At 43.7% G+C, this 15,294-nt stretch overlaps 1 protein-coding gene across 3 annotated transcripts in view; it reads right to left on the reverse strand.

Moving 5' to 3' along the window:
* GPAM (glycerol-3-phosphate acyltransferase, mitochondrial) overlaps positions 1–15,294 on the reverse strand; it is a 94,164-nt gene that overhangs the window by 27,379 nt on the left and 51,491 nt on the right. For all 3 annotated transcript variants that reach the window (XM_068255242.1, XM_068255243.1, XM_068255244.1), the window contains exons 10-14: positions 14,496–14,708; positions 12,599–12,712; positions 10,644–10,729; positions 4,760–4,869; positions 2,376–2,446 (exon numbers count right to left, since the gene is read on the reverse strand). In XM_068255242.1, the coding sequence (XP_068111343.1) occupies positions 2,376–2,446; positions 4,760–4,869; positions 10,644–10,729; positions 12,599–12,712; positions 14,496–14,708 (594 nt within the window). The remainder of the gene's footprint in view (positions 1–2,375; positions 2,447–4,759; positions 4,870–10,643; positions 10,730–12,598; positions 12,713–14,495; positions 14,709–15,294) is intronic.

The following is a 15,294-nucleotide window of genomic DNA, read 5'->3' on the forward strand; positions in this document are numbered from 1 at the left end:
CCACCATGGCTTTTTGTCACACTGGAAGATACCTTGCAAAGGGGAGAAGGAAAAATCCTTATTACCCATGTAAAGGTTTCTTCTCCCAAACTTTTGGACAAGGTGTCTTCACCCCCTTTGTGTGCCACCAAAAAGCGGGTTGGGATCATTTAATGTAGGAGCTTACAGTAGTATTAGGTCACTCCCATAATAAAAGACTGATCAAACAGCCACCTCCCACTAAGTAATAAAAGGCTTTAAGAAAACGACTTCCTCATCTTTCCTTGTTGATTGCAGTCTTCTACCTTAAAGCGGATCCGAGATGACAAACTAACTATAACAAGTAACTTGTCTATATATCTTATCTAAAGTTTAGATAGTTTACAAAACATATCTAGCTGCAAACAGCTTCAAAAGTTTACGATTATTTATTCCTGTGATACAATGAGGGCAGCCATGTTCTGTTTGTCATATTGTCACAGGCTGAGGGCTGGAGATGCTATCAGCTTGCCTGTGTGTAAATTCAGCCCCATCTCCTCCTCCCCTCTTTCTCTGAAATCAATGGCTAGTAACCTCCTCCTGCCCAGACTGAGCTCCCATAAGCCCTTGCTACAGTGCCAAGGCACTGGTAAAAGCTGTGGGCGAGGCTTGTTTAGTTTATAGCAAAAATTGGAGTATTAAAACTAAAAAAGTATTTGGCTTGAGGAATTCCCTATAAACTATTTGAAAGGAACACAATTATGCAATGAGTAAACGTTTATCTCGAACCCACTTTAAATGAAGAGATAAAGTGCCTATGGGGCTTGCTAGTTTCCTGGCATGACGGACATAACCAAACTGCATCCACCAACTGACCTATAAACACAGGCAGATGGAGCAGCAGGACAGCATGGCAGGAGTAGAGTTGAAGAGCTTGAATAGACAAGTATACCTGAGTGGGGTAGTACATCTGGCCGTCCCCTTACTGAAGGAGTGACCAGATTTTTCCATAATGCTTCCTTGTGCCATTACTCGCACCTCGAGAGCCTTTTCACCCCAACACTGGGAAAAGGGTGGAGAAAAAGAACCCCAATAGCAGGCTCTGCCTTTCTGGCCGATCCCAGCCTGCCAGGTTGGATAAGGGGTTAAAAAACATGGGGCGGGGCTGCACTGGTTTCCCCAATTTATAAAATTGCTTTGATGAGCTCCTGTTCAGTCCTCCAAAGGTTGTCATGTGTGTGCTGTGCCTGTATATTAATCCTAGCAGACCTGATACGCATTCACATAATTAAGGGGCCGAGTAATTTGGGTGCAGGGTAAAGCAGAAAAACGTCTCACCCTGCTCCTGCAGAAGTACCGGCAGCGTTAATTACTATACCCCTCTCCAGGCCACCATTGACTTTGGGGTAAGAAGCAATAGCTGGCAGCAGAATTATGCTGTTTTTATCGTAATTAGGGCTCTGTCTTTTGATGGCTTCCAGATTACTGACTGAGCGCTGCTATAGCTGTAATTCACATTACGGCCTATGGGGGCGCCGGCTGTGCCCAAATTTCCAGCACCGTTTTTTGCCTGATTCGGCTGAAACTTGTTCTCCTGACATATTAAGCTTTACAAACTGCAGGGCAGCAATGCACAGACATCCCCTGTGATCTTTATGTGGTTGCTACCTGTGTCTTGGTATGTGTCTCTCTACACTCGCATGCATGTATAGGAAGGTCTAGTCTAGTTTAGTTTAGGGGACCCAGCAGGAAACCTCATAGGGAACAGCTCTCCAATCACAGCACAAGCTACAGCACATTGCTATTGGCTGAATAGTGTGGGCGTGGTTTACTACAACACATCTGAAGCCTAGCAGTTTGAGAGGGTGCTGTCCACCCAATCACATTAGTGGGATTTCCCTATGAGGTTTCCTGCTGGGTCCCCTAAACTAGACTTACGCCAAGGAATACAGTGGCTATGGGCTCTTTTTATAGTAAGGGGACATTCACACTGAAGGCATTTCCACCTAATTTTTGAAACGGGGGTAGTTTTATGACCTTGGCACGATAACATGAACATTACCATTCCCACCACTTGTATGCAATCGTGTGCACTTCAAAAACATTCTGCCTGTTGCATTTTTGTAGTAAATACATTTCAGTACCATTCAATGGGGGCCTTTGCAATTGTGCCGAATAGCAAAAAGCAATAATTGTGTACTTCCTGTGCACCTTGTAGTGTGAAAGGGCCGCCAGAGGGGTTGACAGACCCCCTCCCCCTCCCTACCACAGTCTTCATTTGATAGGCAGGAAAGCTCATCAGAAGGACAAGGCTATAATAACAATGTCATGTACTAAAACAAATTGTGAAGATAAAGCAAACAATGGTTAAGTTCAGCAGTTCAAGAGACTGATGATGCTTGTTCAGCAGAGCTCACCTGGCGATACCGGTACAGAAGCAGACAGGCCACAATGTGAGTAGACATCACAGCACAACACTGATCTGCAGCTATATGGGGGAAAAGGACAAACATAAGATAAGGATCTGCAGTTCTCCTCTAAACATAATGAATGACACACATAACACAATGCACAGACAGGGGAGTACCCAATACCTCCTTCTCTATAAAGAGCACTGCTGAAATAGAGCCATGACCGAATAGCTTCGTCTGAATCCATCAGTCACATGGGTTCTGATCTATGATGTGATTGGTAGGTGCATGCTCACTGTGTGCTCCTCCCATGAGGAGGGATAGACTGGTCTAATAAGCAAACAGTTCTGCCTATAGTTTGGCTGAGCCCAGTGATGGGTGGATTCTACAGAGCCCGTTGTTTGATAGGGAAGCTGAACAGCTGCATTCAGCACTTTTTCAGCATCGGACAGCAGGATGGGGTGAGTTTCATTTAGCTCTGATACTTCCTGACTCAAAGCTGACAGGAGGAAGTATCAAGCCCAGTTCACACTTGCGTTTAAAAAAAAAAAAAAGGTCCATTCGCAGAACGGACCGTATACTGTACAAACGGAACGGATGTGAAAGGATCCAATATTAACCTATGGAACCGTTCACATACGTCCGTTTGAGCGGATCCGGTCTGTCCATTCCACTGAACGAACCGCAACTTTCTTGCGGCAACAAATTTTACGGACCACTGAGCCCAGCGGACCGGATGCAGAAGATAGAGCCCTGCATTGGGAGCAATGAGAGGACTGAACTTTTTTTCACACTAGTGCAGAAACGGACCGTTCAAAGGGCCAAAATCCACTGGGGGTGGGGGCCTGGGGGGATGTGAGTATGCTCCACTGGGGGTGGGGGTCTGGGGAAGAAGTGGGGATGCTAAACTACACCTGATTGGACAGGTGAAGGAGGGTTTCTTACCCAGGCTTCCGTCTCCTCCACTTGAGTCCCACGTCACGTCATGTGACTACCATGCTTCCTCCTTCAGGTTGGAGGAGGAAGCATGGTAGTCACGTGACGCAACGTGGGACAAAAGAGGAAGAGATGGAAGCCTTGGTAAGAAACCCTCCCTCACCCACCCACCCGCCCAGCAGACCGGAGTGGCAATGGAGTGAAAATGGATCCGATCAACCGATGATCAGATCCGTTTTCATGGATCCGTTTGCCAGTGTGGACCAAGCCTACTGACCTGTTGAAGCGGAGACCAGATCCGCTTTAACTGATCCATTTGGCTTTAAAATACCAGTGTGAACCGGGCCTCAGAGGTAAATGGAACGCACCCCGTCCTGCTATCCATTGCTGAAATAGTGCTGAATGCAGCTGTTCGGGTTCCAAATCAAAACACCAACACTACAGGAAAGGGCTCCTGACCAGGTACTTTAACATTAAGTTGTGCAACATCAGACAATCAAGGTCCTTTCACACACATACAATCAATCTATCTCTTCCACTCTTGCACAAGGCCAGGGTTATATCTATGCCAAGAAATATGGATCAGCTGTACTGGGCTGACTTTGGACTGCATTGGATCTAAAGGTCACAATATATTGCACAATATCTTCTCCTCTAGAGTCATCTAATCTTCACTTCATCAGTCTAAAGTTTCTGATCAGACTAACAGCTTGGGGATCATTAGCGACTGCTACTCCCGATAACTTCTGAAGGTGAAAAGCTAATATGGCTCTTATTCAGAGTCTATTACAGAAAGGAAGGGAATAGAATTTATAATCTACAGCATTCATTCCCCTCTTGGATTAGGTGATTGTGTTCCGCTAAACCACATGCTTTGGCGGTGTGGCATCCAGTGCTGAGGCTATAGTTACCTTGCCTGAGCATTAGTGGAATGGTTACCGGGTTATACTTAGGCCCCAGGGAGGGTTTTTTTTGTTTTTGTTTGGCTGTAGGAGGTCTTTTGCTGAGTGAGGTTAGCAGGTTGAGGCCCAAAGTAGTAAGAAGGTGGCAGGAGTGAGCATTACATTGCAGGGAGAGGGGGAAGGTAGGCAGTTAGGGTGAAGAGAATGAGGGGGTGACACACTGAAACCACTGATGAAAATAGTATCACAGACCACAAACACCAAGCAATCAACAATCCTGTTGATCCCAGTTGCAGTGGCGGCAGCCAGAACACCGGCACCGAACCAAAAGAGTGAGGAATCTGTAATAGCTGTCCAGAGCGCCATCTGCTAGTAAGACTGGCAATTTTGCAACCGGGAAGGTTTGTTTCATTCTGAAATCTACTGGAAATCTGTTCCTAGTTTGTGGCACACATCAGATAGATTCCGGTCAGATTCGACTTCACAGGCATCTGACAGAAATCTATCTGATGGTTGAATCTATAAGTGTATGGCCACCTTTAGTCTACTTACTGAATAGAACATGATTGGCCAGATTGTTGATGATCTGTCTCCTGATTGGCCCATCCACCCTGAGGTCAAGGTTAGAGATGGCAACACTCTCTGTCACAACATCTGTGGCTCTGTGGTTTATGAAAAAAAAAAAAACAGAAAACAAGATAATCAGATATTATACCTGAAAACAAGGACTACAAACTTCACTACATATCAAATGAAAATACTGATATAAAAACAAATATCAGAAATATCTATATGTGAATCCTTATCAGAAACCTCCAACATATTCTGATCAACCAATACGTTAACACTGACAAGTGACAGGAGGTAAGGTGGCCATACATTGGCAGAAGGCTACCATATTCGACCATCTGATAGATCCCCCATTGATCGAATCTAATCAGAGAGGGATCTATTGGAAAATTTGTCAAGCTGCCAGCATCCGGGAATGCCGGAATGATCTTGCTTGAAAGGGCTTGATCGAGTGCTCTGCAGCCGATGGACCCCTGGCCGATTTTCCCCCATGTAGATTTTGTAACACCCCCCACCCTCTAGGCTATGCAGTGCTGTAGGCTCACCTGTCTGCATGTACTGGTCACAAACATGCGGAGGGGTCCCCCGGCAGCAATGGAGAAATTCTACATGGGGGGGGGGGGGGGGGGGGGGGTGGGAAGACATCGGCCAGGGGTCCATCGACTGGATACTTTATAGAATCCAGAGGCTTCCCCCTTCTTAGGAAAGTATGCGCTTTTGACTCGGGTACACTTTAAGGTCACCGTGTGTTTCTCATAAAAGCTTTGGAGGAGCAATTAATAAAAGTATCAAGCTGTTACAATATAACACAGCTGCTGTGATTATTAGAACTCAACCACACAACCAAGCGACGGCTGATTGGTTCCTGGCCTTCTGTCGGTGTGAATCTCACTACTCACATAGATAATAGTGGCTTCAGGCCTAATCTACCCACTCTGGCATTAAGAACATCCATCTGCCACGTGGAGTCTACTTCTTGGACAGAGTAACGTACTTTGTTTAAAGGGAACCTGAAGTGAAAAGGATATGGAGGCTGCCATATTCTTTCCATTTGAAAGAGGAGCTGTTGGCTATGCTATCTCAAACCCCCCCCCCCCCCCCACCCATATATAAGTAGATAAATAATTGCGTTACTTACACAACATATGTATTGCACTGTTCACGTTTTGATTTCAGTGACTTTTATATAGTAAATAAAGAGAATTCTGTTTCAGGCATTTGCCATCTTAATGCCCTCTGACTGAAGCCAATACTGATGTCATTTCCTCCCTTACTCTGGGAGGAGGGCGGGCCATTGCAAACACACACAGTCTTCAGACACACCCACTCAGCTCTACAATAGAAAGTGCATTGTCATTGTGCAACTCTATAGTTTGAGAAGCATGAGAAATATTGGCCAATCAGAGAGGAACAGAGGTGTGGGAGGGGAAAACAGGAGGGAAAGAGGTGTCAGCCAATCAGGCTGCATTCGTTAAGTCTGAGGGGATAGTAAGGAAGCAAAAAAAAAAACTAAAAAGAAAACCCAGCATGCCCTGCAACTTCCTTTGTGCGGTAGATGTATCAAGTAAGAGCCAAGGAAACTGGGGAAAGAGGTTTTATGGAGAAGAAAAGTAATAGTGATTTTAACTTTTGGATTACCTGGTTAGCATCCTTATTACTTGTTTACCAGATAAAAATAAAGGATTGATTTTAGATTTGATGCCCGACAGTTACACTTTAAACAATACCAGTTGGCAGGCTGTCGGGCTGATCTTTTACCTCTAATTCTTTTAGCCATGGCCTCAATTCACTAAGCTTATCTCCTGTCTTTAATAACGTTTCTAGAGTGATTACCATGGTGATGAGGCATGTCTTATTTAGGAAACATTTTACCTCAGGCAAACCTAAAGTTAAATTTCTGTCTTTAAAGGAAACCTAAACTGAAAAGGATATGGATTTTTCCTTTTAAAATAATACCAGTTGCCTGGCAGCCCTGCTGATCCTGTGTCTCTAATACTTTTAGCCACAGCCCCTCAACAAGCATGCAGAGCAGGTGCTCTGACTGAAGTCAGACTGGATTAACTGCATGCTTGTTTCAGGGTTGTGATTCAGCCACTGCTGCAGCCAAAGAGATCAACAGGACGACAAGCAACTAGTATTGTTTAAAAGGAAACATCCATATCCCTCTCAATTAAGGTTCCCTTTGAGTTAACGCTTCAATCCTTAAAGAGACACTGAAGCGACAAAAAATATATGATATAATGAATTGGTTGTGTACTATGAATAATTACTAGAAGATTAGCAGCAAAGAAAATATTCTCATATTTTTATTTTCAGGTATATAGTGTTTTTTCTAACATTGCATCATTCTCTAATATGTGCAGATTACATAACACTCAGCATTCAAAATGATTCTTTCAGAGCAGTCTGTGAACTAATGACCTCTCCTCCGGCAGAGGAAAAGTAAAAAATTAACTAACAGTTGGGATAATAAAAGTCAGATAACAGGCCTCTCCACGACTTTGAAAGTCGTAGAGCGTAATGGCTTTTTTGTATAGAGATAAAAACTGGAGTTTCTTAAATCTTCCTGTACTGGAAACAATTAGACTGATGTATCTGATCTTAATGTTTTATTTCTTAGCTGTACTGCACATACAAATCATAATATCATAATTTTTTTTTCGCTTCAGTGTCTCTTTAAAATAACTCCAGAAATCTAAAGTTAAAGACAGGCTGTTAAAGCGGTATCGTCACCATAAAAATCAAATTTCAACAGAAACTGGTCTGAGTGTATTAAGTGCTAAAGATGCTAATCCTGCATTCAAAACTTTCAAAACTTTTTCTGCTGTTATGATTTGGAGTTATCACATACTTAAGGAACACTGGCCCTTTAGTAGTGGTGCCAAAGAATTGCATGCTGGGGGTTCCGTTTATCTATAATGTATTCCTCCTCTTCCCTTTATTTCCCTGCAAGCTGCTTATCTGAAACCTAATCCCCTACTCACTTGTGTTTACAAGCAAGGCTGAGGCGACTCAGCGATTGGAGGAGACAAGAAAAAAAGTAAAGGGCAGAAATGACATCACGAGTTAGCCTTAACTGTGGGCAAAAGACATGGCCCCCACCAGGAACAGAATTCTCGTAGTTTACTATATAACATTCACTGAAATCAAAACGTGGACAGTATAATACATGTGTTATGTAAGTAGATCAAGTATTTATCTACTTATATATGTGTTTTTTTCCCCGGCATACTATGGCTGATCCAACTGCATGTGAAAAGAACTACAGAGGAGGTAACGTAACTACAGAGGAGGTAACTTAAATACAGAGGAGGTAACTTAAAGAGGAACTCCAGCCTAAACAAACATACTGTCATTAAGTTACATTAGTTATGTTAATTAAAATAAATAGGTAATATAATCACTTACCCACACTGTTTTAAAAGAACAGGCAAATGTTTGATTTCATGATGGCAGCCATCTTTTTGGTTGAAAGGAGGTGACAGGGAGCATGAGACACAGTTCCAACTGTCCTGTGTGCTGATCACTCCTCCCAGTTGCTAGGCAACGTGAATAACAACATAGGAAATCCCATCATGCTTTGCACAGCATCAGGGAAAAAAAGCCCGGGCTTTTTTTCTTTGATGGGTGGAGCTTAGGTAAAAATGCAGCTAAAAATGATGCTTTGGTAAGAAAAACAAAGTTCTGATGCTGTGAAACTGTTAAAGAAACACCAAGCCTTTTCAGTGCTGCTAAGTAGATTTTTAGTCCGGAGGTTCACTTTAAGGAATGAAGAGATAAGATAACTCTCTCACTGTGTGGTGGCAAGTTTTCTCTTGCCTTATCTCCAGCATGATCTTAGTGAATTGAGGCCTATAGACCCTGAACAAGCATGCAGCAGCTCAGGTGTTTCTGTCAAAAATCTGACAAGATTAGCTGCATGCTTGTTTGAGGTAAACGATTCAGACACTTCTGCAGTCAAAGAGATCAGGACTGCCAGGCAACTGGTATCGTTTAAAGGAAATAAACATGGCAGCCTCCATATCCCTCTCACTTCAGATTCCCTTTAAAGAGAACCCGAGGTGGGTTTGAAGAATATTATCTGCATACAGAGGCTGGATCTGCCTATACAGCCCAGCCTCTGTTGCTATCCCAAACCCCCCTAAGGTCCCCCTGCACTCTGCAATCCCTCATAAATCACAGCCACGCTGCTGACAAACAGCTTGTCAGAGCTGGCTGTGTTTATCTCTATAGTGTCAGTCTGCTGCTCTCCCCGCCTCCTGCAGAACTCCGGTCCCCGCCTGCATCCCTTCCCTCCCTGCTGATTGGAGGAAAAGGACGGGGGCAAGGACCGGAGCTGAGGCTGACACTACAGATGTAAACACAGCCTCACAGCACGGCTGTGATTTATGAGGGATTGCAAAGTGCAGGGGGACCTTAGTGGGGTTTGGGATAGCAACAGAGGCTGGGCTGTATAGGCAGATCCAGCCTCTGTATGCAGATAACATTCTTTAAACACACCTCGGGTTCTCTTTAAGGTTCCAGTCTATCTCCCCAGGCCCTCCTATAACTCTATTAGGATTCTGTGCAAAGTGCTTTCTGAACCATGAATAATTATATATTATTGTCAGCTCATTGGTGTATTGCCTTTCAATGGAAGGTGGCTGACCTTGATGTTCAACTGGTTAAAAATAGGTTGGATTGGATTATGACGACTGATAGAATGTTCTATACCAGCACTGAAACCGTAGATCGTTACCATAGCATTTGGGAGGAGTGGACTGTCTACAGAGGTTTATGACTCCATTACCTTTGGCCTGTTGTGTCTAGACATCAGATTATATACTGAGCTCTTGATGGCACTACCTTAATTGCACTGTATATCTGCATTGTGTGTGTTTTATATCCAATGACATGGCTGTAGCTGTGCAGTTTGTTGTTGTTATATTTGATGTTCTCAAATTCATATTGGCAACGTGACATTGAGGCTACGTTTCCACTAGTGCGGTGCGATTTCTTTGCGTAAAATGCGTAAACGAATTTGCATGCGGATTCGCATGTATTTGTATGCAAATTTTCATGCGAATTCGCATGCGGTTTCGTGAATCTTTGTAGGTATGCGATTTTAACTATATCAGTGCCTATGTGCTTTTATCTTGATTTTACACGAAAACTTATGCGAATTCGCATGGAAATTCGCATAGCAAAAACGCAGGCGAATTTCCTATTAATTACATTACATGCAAATCTCTCTGCAGTGCAGATTTTTCCTGCACAGTAAAACGCTCAGTTTTCCTGACAAGTGGAAACAGGCCCATTCACTTTGTTAGGGAGTCTTGCCCATGGACTCCTTACTGAATAGGTGCTGGCTTACTGAAAAGGAAGAGCCGAGATTCGAAACCTGGTGCCCTATGTTAACCAGATCCTTAACCAGTACCCTATCCAGTCAATATGCTATCTGCATTACTGCAGCACGCCCCCGGCTTTTTAGTCATAGCCTAACTGGTGGCTGTTGAGCTTGGGGGGGGGGGGGCTACAGAAACACAGGCAGTGGTTTCCAAAGAGCTTAGGCAGTCTTTAGAAACATGGCCGCAAGCCCCCTGAGAAGAGGGGTGGAGTGTCATCTGTAATCCAAAGACGATGGACCAGGTAAGTATTTAACAATGACACTCCCCCCTCCCCCAAATCCGTCCTCATTAAGACTGTCGTTTTTACTGCAGGTACTCTTTAATTTAAAAAACAAACAAACAAAAAAAACATCCATCAGCTACTGCAGCATCCATTCCTAACATTGCCACTTCTGAAGTGACAGTCTCCCCCCCCAATCACAGCTTATACAGGGATAATGAAATGGGCATGAGGTTAGCTGGGATCCTCTGTAATGTACCTGGATGACAAGATGGCGGGCACCAGGGCTTGGTCTAGACGTGGCGAAGCAGGCGATGGCTTCAGCCTTTGGTCTTCCAGATATTCCTGAGGACAAAGAAAATAAAAGTAATGAATTCCATTATCATTTAGTCATTTTTTTGCACTGGTTGCACTTAAAGAAACTTTGTACTAAGCAAAATGCCCCTGGGGGGTACTCACCTCGGTAGTGGGAAGCCTCTGGATCCTAATGAGGCTTCCCCTGTCCTGCTCTGTCCCACGGTGGTCTCGCTGCAGCCCTCGCAATGCACAGCCGACAATTTGTCAAGCTAAGAAATATTTACCTTTTCTGCGGGGGCGCTGTTGTGGCTCTCGGCTTGGAAAGAAGCGGAAATAGCCGATCGCTCTACTGCATAGGCAACTAGCGCCCTACGCAGTAGAGCGGACCCGACTGGAATCGGCCATTTCCCCCTATATCCGACCCAGGAGCCGCTACTGCATCTGCACTGGAGCCGGGAACGTAAATATTTACCTCTCTGCCATTCGGGAGCTGTATCATTTATATTTCATTTCATTTATTTTTGATATTTTTTCTTGATTCAAGGCTGCGCAGTCATAGGACTCTCTCATGTGCACATGACTCAATTGGCTACAACAATCTAAGTGGTTGGAAGTGGGGATATTTTGGGGTCTAGGGAGCGGACGGGTTGGGGTTATGTGGGGGTTGAGCTACCATGGCGGGATTTTATCTTATGTCATTTTGATGATTTTCAAGTGTTGAATAAAGTTTTGTATTTTTTAACAAATTTGTTTGTACTCAATCAGGTCATACCCCTCCTTTACGCTATCTCACAGTTTGTTTACATGTTTCTAATTCAGTAATAGACAAGCAGAAGTATATGTAATATTATACTCACAAGTGTGGGCTGCGCAATTAGGCAACCACTTTATATATTGAAAGTGGGGAAACACTCCAAAAACAGAGCCTTATGTGCACAACATAGCAGTCAGAGCTCACAGGCTACCGCTGATGTGACTCCTATTCTTGACCTGAGGAAGCAGCTAAAAGCCACAAAACGCGTTGCCATTATTGTGCAATATTTGAATTTAAAAAACTCTGATATCTTAATCAGTAAATTATTGAAAGGTAAGACCACGCTTATCTTCCCTTTTAACCAGTTTTTGAAATTTGTATCTATTTTTTTGGGCACCTCCAGCAGTTCAGTTTGCAAAAATGTTAATGGTTATCAGATACTTTAGCAAACATGCACCCGACAGTGAGAATTTTTATAATAAAACTAATACTGTATGGATATCTTATAAAGATTGTTGTATTGCAGGTGCATGACTACAATTTCTGTTTCACTAACTTTTCGACAATCATATCTATGATCTGATATGACCCAGGTTACAGTTACAAACTTTTTACCCCTAGCCTTATGCTGGATCCACACGGTGCGTTCGCGCACTCGATTTCCTGCTCGATTCCCGTCGATTCGTTTATTTCCAACATGTCCGATTTGGATTTCGATGGATCGTTAGGTCGATTCGGCATACTTTGCATGCGAATTGACCTAATGATCCATCAAAATCCAAATCGGACATGTTGAAAATAAACGAATCGACGGGAATCGAGCGGGAAATTGAGTGCGCGAACGCACCGTGTGGATCCAGCATTAGTCGCTTTTTAACCTTTTAGCAACTTCAAAGGAATTATCTAGTTTGTTTGAGAGATGTGGGCTGTGTGTGCACTACTTCTTACCTCAGCCTGCAGAACTTGTGCTGTAAATTCTTGTAATGCTTTGATGTCCCTTTGCTAGCAGAGGATATAGAAACTGAAAGCAAAAGTTCTCAGCTATTGTCTTACACTGCCCCCTAGAAACCACGTTTGCTGGATCACACAGGCTTTTCATCCTTCGTGAATAAAGAACCACAGTGTTTACCTTGGGTGAATTTTACTATAGGGTGTTCACTTACCTTCAGAGAGAAGGGCTGAGCAAAATCCATGCGTACACAGCCGTAGTTCTTCCGCAGCATCCGGAACACACCCCTGGCAACGCTCCACAGACTCTCATCCTGCTTTGGCTTTCCCTGAAATACAGGAATCATTCACCTTTATTTTAGTTATACAGGTTGTCATGGAGTCAGAATGCAGGGAGCACACATACACATATGCTTCTGGATGGAGTTTACCTCACAGAAGGTGTGGCCTATAGTAATAACGTGAGAAGCACTGATGAAATCAGGCTTTGCTGTATCACATTTTAGCTGTTGGGATTTCCCCAAACACCTGATTATTGTCTAGAAATTTTCATGGAAAGACCTAAATCCCTAAAGCAACGCCTCAAGAGAAAAAACATCTGATATTCTGCCCAGGTGTACTGCATTCCCTTTAGGAATTGTAACACAATCCTGTGAGTATTCATAGCCTTTCTCAACATGACTTTGAAATACATGAGCTATATAAACTGATCATAAAATAATAAAACACATGAACTGCAGGTACCTTTAGAGAAAATGGTGCAATAAATCCATTTTTAGTCCCAGAGATATACATGGGAGAAGAATATGTAAATTATTACTGTTTCGTGTGTCAAAAGGATATCCCTCCCCTTAGACCTATCAAGGATGTCTATTAATCCTTTCCAATCCATTTTTGAGATCCCCAGCGCTTAATTTTGTATCCGCTTTGTGGTTTAGATGTGGGTGATCTCAGTGATCTCTGCTGGAGAGAGATGAAAAAGTTTGCCCACCCCTGTTGTCGATTATAAGCTCACAAGGGCAGGGTCCTCCTCCTAGTGTTTCTTATTTTGCTGTAATTTATCATACAAACATGTACCAGTATTCATGGTAGTAACTAGAAATCACTGGGACCGCCTGCATAACTTTGGATGGGGCCCCTCTACACACCGCCCCCTCTCGCTTTCTACACAGGTAAGCTGAGAACTAATGTTATTCAGTTGGCTAGTGCACACTTGAATGTGTTTTCCCCATGCAGATAAAACAGACAGCAGTGAATCACTACATGCACTTTCTCTATCAATTACATTAGCTTCTGTGATAAAACATTCATGTTTTCACACATACAGGGGCTTGATTAACTAAACCGTGATAACTCATATCATGGCCAATCGCGAATAATTGCGAGCGAAAACCCTAGCGCGGCCGTGAAATGAGTTATCACAGTTTAGTGAATCAAGCCCATGGTGTGCAGAAACAGCATAGAAAAAAAGGTCACACAAGTGTGCTCCCAGCCTCAGCTTATTTTATTGATCCATTTCTGATGGAACAGAACTGTCTCTGCAGACTTCTCCAGCATCACTACAGTACACAGCACTTGGGGAGGGGTAGAGAGGTTGGGGGCTGGGCACTGTACACAGGATCCTGCTGCACACTGAATAGGGATTGTCTGCAAATCTTTGTCTACAAGACTTTGTATGATTTGTTATCAGTGGCTGAGCAGATGCAGTCATTAGAACAACTATGCAGAGAGCAGAACGTTTTTTCTCTACCTTGCCCTTAGTTGTCAGTCTCTCAGGACAAGGCCACCTGTGGCTTCTGGGCCCCCCTGCAGTTGCATCCCTTGCAGGGTCTATTGTTACACCCCTGCCAGTATTGCTCATGTCTCAAACCAAACGAACTATGTCTGTATTTCTATTACTGGGTGTCCTGATTCTACAGATATTTGAACTTCTCATGTATCTATGGTGCCCACCATTTGTTTTGTACCATGTAAAGCACTATGGAAGATGTTGACACCTATATAAATAATAAAATGGTAGTTATAATAATAATAATAATAATCTTTTTCATGCTATACCAAGGTTTTGGGTAAAATTGTTCTTTAAAAATGGCCTGGAAAACACAGACTCACCAGTTGCTCGCCATTGTAATGCCCCTCAATGATGCGGTCATAAGAGATGCCGACCGGTATGATGAGAACATCAGGGATGGAGCCGGTGCACAAAGTGTCTACGATGACGGACAGAAGGCCGGCTCTGCCGCAGGAAGTCTTACCGCTCCTGGAGCGCGTCCCTTCCAGGAAGATCTCCAGGAACTGGTGCTTGCACAGCAGCTGGTAGATGTACTGCAAATCACAACCAATACAATCAACGAGACATTCCGATTATCGTAACATTATCATTAACTACACTCGCTGATGTTTGGTGGGCTACAGTCACTGACATTTGCTGTAGCCCTAAAGAACTGCACTGTGTTAGCTATCAGTAAAAGCAGGTGTTGAATCAGGACGATACCACTTATTGGCTCACTTAAAGGACAACTGAAGTGAGAGTGATATGGAGGCTGCCATATTTATTTCTTTTTAAGCAATACCAGTTGCCTGGCAGCCCTGCTGATCTATTTGGCTGCAGAAGTGTCTGAAGTACACCTGAAACAAGCATGCAGCTAATCTCGTCAGATCTGACAAGAATGTCAGAAACTCCTGATCTGCTGCATGCTTAATCAGGGTCTACGGCTAAACATATTAGAGACAGATGATCAGCAGGACTGCCAGGCATCTGGTATAGCTTTAAAAGGAAATAAACATGGCAATAGTACTGCGCTGGCGCAGATCGCTCCTGGCTACAGGAGCGAGTTGAGGCGCACACATGCGCAGTGCTCGCCGACTCGCCAAACTTACGGGGCTGATAACGCGAGAAGGAGAAGGTGGA

This window comes from Hyperolius riggenbachi, chromosome 10 (assembly GCF_040937935.1).
Source record: "Hyperolius riggenbachi isolate aHypRig1 chromosome 10, aHypRig1.pri, whole genome shotgun sequence".
Classification (NCBI taxonomy): Eukaryota; Metazoa; Chordata; class Amphibia; order Anura; family Hyperoliidae; genus Hyperolius; species Hyperolius riggenbachi.